Source organism: Aquarana catesbeiana, linkage group LG02 (assembly GCF_042186555.1).
Source record: "Aquarana catesbeiana isolate 2022-GZ linkage group LG02, ASM4218655v1, whole genome shotgun sequence".
In the NCBI taxonomy this organism is placed as follows: Eukaryota; Metazoa; Chordata; class Amphibia; order Anura; family Ranidae; genus Aquarana; species Aquarana catesbeiana.
The window spans coordinates 107637989-107643988 of record NC_133325.1 but is presented as its reverse complement, the minus strand read 5'-3'; the positions used below and the strand labels follow the sequence as shown (position 1 = coordinate 107643988).

At 41.0% G+C, this 6000-nt stretch overlaps 1 protein-coding gene across 1 annotated transcript in view; it reads right to left on the bottom strand.

Moving 5' to 3' along the window:
* LOC141127132 (uncharacterized) overlaps positions 1 to 6000 on the bottom strand; it is a 40886-nt gene that overhangs the window by 11442 nt on the left and 23444 nt on the right. Inside the window, exon 4 of the mRNA XM_073613343.1 lies at positions 2626 to 2714. Coding sequence (XP_073469444.1) covers positions 2626 to 2714 — 89 coding nt within the window. The remainder of the gene's footprint in view (positions 1 to 2625; positions 2715 to 6000) is intronic.

Below are 6000 nucleotides of genomic sequence, written 5' to 3'. Positions count from 1 at the left end.
TTTTTTTCATGCTTGGCACGTTTTTGAGCAGCGTTTTTGTAGCGTTTTTGCGGCGTTTTTGCCGCGATTTGCGTTTTGCGTTTTTTTTTTTTTTTTTTTTTTTCATTTTTTTTTACAGTCTTAAAAAAAAATTACAAAAAAAAAAAAAATTACAAAAAAAAAAAAAAACGGCAAAAACGCACCAAAAACGCTGCAAAAACGGTGCACCTGCGTTTTTGATGCTTGTCCATTGAAAACCATTACATGCAAAACGCTGCTTTTTGCATGAAAAAAAGTCCCCGACCCTTTCCAAAAACGCAGAGATACAAAAAAGCATTGATGTGAACATGTTCCATAGGAACCCATGTTAAAAAATTCCCGTGCATTTCTGCAAAATGCAAAATGCATCAAAAAACGCGCTAGTGTGAATGGGGCCTCAAGTGGCCTAAATACAAACAAATTAGGCACAGTTCCATCCCTTACAAAGAAAACATTTCCAGGATCATTTCAGCAGAGAGGATCCTAAAACAGGAGCATCTGCACGGTGTTTGTCTCAGCATGGATTCCAAGTAGAGAATTTATTTCGACATGTCTAGCACTGAGAGTCTTGCGATTGAAAAACACGACCTCAGACATTTTGTATCAGGCCCCACAACAAAGCCTAAATGTAATAGAATATCCAAAAACATTTAACACAATCAAGATAAATAGAGTATAAAGAAATTAGATTTTTATGAATTCCTAGTGACCAGGAGCCTAGGCCATCAAAATGCATCTTAGAAGACCGATGTCAGCCTTCTTCCCCCTAATACCTCCTAAGTCTAACTTTTGAAAACAAAAGTAAAATTCAGAAAGAAAGGAAAATAAATGGCATTCAAATATTTTTATACAATGTATTTGTGGTTACCAATACATGTTTTTAGAGACTTCTATTTATGCTAGCAGTTCTAGTTAGAACAGCCTTGATATGCAGAAATTAGTCATTTTGACATTTGTCAGTATTTTCAAATCATTCCAAAAATTACAGTAAAGGTACATTCTGCTTGCCATAAATATGTGGGGGGCATCTAGCTGCTGTGCATCCCTCTTGTCCAAATGGGGCACACGGTGGCATCTAGCTTCGGTCTGTCCCTCTTAGCCAAAGTCTATAGCAGGCTGCTGCTGGACAGGGCTGAAAGCTGTATTGAGTGGTACTGCCATTTGGACCCTATGCATTCAGGGACGAATGCTCAGAATGCAGAAGACCAGCGTTCAGGTCATTCGTCCCTGAACACATACGGTCAACCCATCCAGCTGCAGTATATTTCAGCCTGCTCTAGATTTTTAACAGGCTGCAGGGCTGGATGCTGCACCTCTGCTTTCCCAGGTGCACTAAAATGCTGGGAGAGATGAACAAAAGTTAGACGGTCTTGTGTGTAAGGGGTCCAGGGTTGCTGGTCCAAAGCACATGATCTTTGGCTACCAGACACTGCAGAGTCTATTACATACAGTAAGACCCCTTTCACACCAAGGCGTTTTAGCACTAAAAATAACGCTATTAAAACGCTCATAAAACGCTCCCCATGCATCTCAATGGACCCTTTCACACTGAGGCGTTGTGCTAGCGGGGCATTGAGAAAAGTCCTGCAAGCAGCTTTTGGGCGTTGAAAAAAGCGCTTCAAAAAATGCCCCTCTCCATTGAAATGAATTGAAAATGCTGTAAAAACGCCTGAATAGCGCCTATAATCCGCCCTGAGCTGTAGAAAATTCACATGATCTCACAAAAAGGCAAACATGGAAGCAGAAAAGAGAGCATCTACAACAACAGGACTGAACTTGTGGGAAGGTCAGGATGATTAAACAGACCATCAAAGTGCCAAAAAAACAAAATTAAAGTGCCAAAAAAAGAATTAATCCCAGAAAAATGAAGATTTGAAGTAAAACAAGACACTGCTTGTTACTTTACAAGACACGGCTTGTTTTACATGATATCACAAAGGATAAACATGCAAGCAGAAAGATAGCATCAATAACACATGCTTCAATAACGCTTGAAAAACGCTGTTAAAACGCCTGCAGCGTTGCGTTAATTTTACAGCTAACGTCCCTAAAACGCTGTAAAAACGCGGTAATAACACTAAGGCGTTTTAGGGCGTTTTTGAAGCGCCTTGGTGTGAAAGGGGTCTAAGACAGACATTGTCTCTTATATTTGCAATGAGATAAGAGGATCACCAAGGTACAAAAGAAGCCTACATATGTAATAGGCAAATATTGTTGCTCCCATATACATTGATAATTATTACTTAACATAGAAAAAAGGTTTTTGATGGATTTAACATATTGGGGTTTACTATAGGAATAAAGTGAAATTGTGTTCAGTTAGACCACCCAATTATTACATGTTAGTAAAAATACACACACAGGATTTCTGTCTAAACTACAATTATTTTAAGAAAAAAAAATTCCATCCGATGGAAAGGTTTGGGAAAAGCCATGGGAGGCGATATGTGAAAGCCAAAGGAAAACAAACTCCAACATATAACATCCCAGCTGGTATTAATGTCTAAGCAGCATTGTCTCTAGACAGTAGTACTCGCTAATAAGCAAATTCAATATGCTGGGTTTATCTACGCTCTGTCTGCCCTATCTCCAGCTCATCAATCTTACCATTTGAACATACGGTTTCATTTCCCAGCCCTGAATATTGGTGTTATCAATTATAATAGGTGACATTTCATCATCCATTGCTCTCTGGGCTGTGGAACAAACAGAAAAAAACATTACTTTAAGTAAAGCTTCCCCTTAGATCTACAGCAAATGCACTTGCAGTGGACAGTATGTTTGCCTTTAGTAAGTGAACCTCAAAGTCTTATGTAAAACCTTTGATCAAATGTCATGTTATGCTAAATTTCTAAAGGGAAAAGAATATACTAAATCATCTACAGCAGCCTCTCAACCAGGGTTCCTCCAGAGGTTGCTAAGGATCCTTGAGGACTGAACTATTACCGTTTTTTTCAGAAAAATCATCATCAAAAAAACTTTAGATTTCTGTAAGGGGCATTCTTTCCCCCTGACCACCAGTGTAATGAGGTCCTTCTTTCCATTGATCACCAAGGTAAGGGACATTCTTTCCACTGTCCACCAAACGCAAGAGGGTCCTTCTCTGCTGACCACCAATGTGAAAGGACATTTCTCCACTAAACCACCAATGTAAGGGGGCACGTCACTGATCAACAATCTAAGTGTGCATGTCTTTGTAGTTGCCCCTTTTTCCAGGTCTTGGTACAGTGCCTTGAAAAAGTATTCATACCCCTTGAAATTTTTCAAATATTGTCATGTTACAACCAAAAAGGTAAATGTATTTTAGTGGGATTTTATGTGATAAACCAACACAAAGTGGCACATAATTGTCAAGTGGGAGGAAAATTATAAATGGTTTTTACATTTTTTTACAAATAAATACCGGAAAAGTGTGGCGTGCTTTTGCATTCAGCCGCTGAGTCAATACTTTGTAGAACCGCATTTCGCTGCAATTACAGCTGCAAGTCTTTTTGGGGATGTCTCTACCAGCTTTGCACATCTAGGAGAGTGAAATTTTTGCCCATTCTTCTCTGCAAAATAGCTCAAGTTCTGTCAGATAGGATGGAGAGCGTCTGTGAACAGCAATTTTAAAGTCTTGCCATAGAGTCTCAGTTGGACTTACAGTATCTCACAAAAGTGAGTACACCCCTAAGGGAAAATGTACAAATTGGGCCCAGTTATGCATTTTCCCTCCCCGGTGTCATGTGACTCATTAGTGTGACAAGGTCTCAAGTGTGAATAGGGAGCAGATGTGTTAAATTTGGTGTTATCGTTCTCACTCTCTTACTAGTCACTGGAAGTTCAACATGGCACCTCATGACAAAGAACTCTCTGAGGATCTGAAAAAAAGAATGGTTGCTCTACATAAAGATGGCCTAGGCTATAAGAAGATTGCCAAGACCCTGAAACTGAGCTGCAGCATGGTGGCCAAGACCATACAGCAGTTTAACAGGACAGGTTCCACTCAGAACAGGCCTCGCCATGGTCAACCAAAGAAGTTGAGTGCAGATGCTTAGCATCATATCCAGAGGTTGTCTTTGGGAAATATAGACGTACCAGTGCTGCCAGCATTGTTGCAGAGGTTGAAGGAGTGGGGGTTCAGCATGTCAGTGCTCAGACCATACACCGCATCAAGTTGGTCTGCATGTCTGTCGTTCCAGAAGGAAGCCTGGGGCTGCATGAGTGCTGCCAGCATTGGGGAGCTACAGTTCATTGAGGGAACCATGAATGCCAACATGTACTGTGACATACCGAAGCAGAGCATGATCCCCTCCCTTTGGAGACTGGGCCGTAGGGCAGTATTCCAACATTATAACGACCCCAAACACACCTCCAAGACGACCACTGCTTTGCTAAAGAAGCTGAGGGTAAAAGGTATGGACTGGCCAAGCATGTCTCTAGACCTAAACCCTATTGAGTATCTGTGGGGCATCCTCAAACGGAATGTGGAGGAGCGCAAGTTCTCTAACATTCACCAGCTCTGTGATGTTGTCATGGAGGAGTGGAAGAGGACTCCAGTGGCAACATATGAAGCTCTGGTGAACTCCATGTCCAAGAGGTTTAAGGCAGTGCTGGAAAATAATGGTGGCCACACAAATTGACAGTTTGGGCCCAATTTGGACATTTTCACTTAGGGGTGTACTCACTTTTGTTGCCAGCGGTTTGGACATTAATGGCTGTGTGGAGTTATTTTGAGGGGACAGCATATTTACACTGTTATACAAGCTGTACACTCATTACTTTGCTACAATGTAAAGTGTCATTTCTTCAGTGTTGTCACATGAAAAGATAGAATAAAATATTTACAAAAATGTGAGGGTTGTACTCACTTTTGTGAGATACTGTACAAGGTGAAAAACAATTACTGAAAAAAAATAATTCCACCATCAACACAGAGATTTGTAGGGGTGTCACATTTCCTCTTTCTAGCTCTCTCCAGTATGGGTCAGTATAACAATTTTTTTAAATTTCACAAGTACAAGGTATGGATGTAGATGTATGGATACTTTTGTGAGATACTGTGTGTCTGGACTTTGACTGGCCATTCTAAACACATGAATATGCTTTGATCTAAACCATTTAGTTGTAGCTCTAGCTGTATGTTTAGGTCGTTGTCCTGCTGGAAGGTGAACCTCCGCCCCAGTTTCAAGTCTTCTGCAGACTCTAAAAGGTTTTCTTCTAAGATTGCCCTGTATTTAGCTTCCCATCAACTCTGCCCAGCTTCCCTGTCCCTGCTGAAGAAAATCATCACCACAATATGATGCTGCCACCACCACGTTTCACGATGGGGATGGTGTGTTCAGGGTGATGTGCAGTGTTAGGTTTCCACCACACATAGCGTTTTGCTTTCAGGCATAAAAAGTTCAATTTTGGTCTCATCTGACCAGAGTACCTTCTTCCACGTTTGCTGTGACTTCTTATGGCTTTCTTTTAACAGTGGACTTTCTTCTTGCCACTCTTCCATAAAGGCCAGATTTGTGGTGTGCATGACTAATAGTTGTCCTGTGGACAGATTCTCCCATCTGAGCTGTATATATCTGCAGCTCTTCTAGAGTTACCATGGGCCTCTTGGCTGTTTCTCCGATTAATGCGCTCCTTGCCTGGCCTGTCATTTTAGGTGGATGGCCATGTTTTGGTAGGTTTGCAGTTGTGCCATACTCTTTCCATTTTCGGGGGGTGGATTGATCAGTGTTCCGTGAGATGTTCAAAGCTTGGGATATTTTTTTATAACCTAACTCTGCTTTAAACTTCTATACAGCTTTATTCCTGACCTCTCTGGTGTGTTCCTTGGCCTTCATGATAATGTTTGTTCACGAAGGTTCTCTAGCAAACCTCTGAGGGTTTCACAGATCAGCTGTATATTGATACTGAGATTAAATCACACACAGGTGGACTCGATTTACTAATTAGGTGACTTCTGAAGTCAAATTGGTTCCACTAGATTTTAGCTAGGGGTATCAG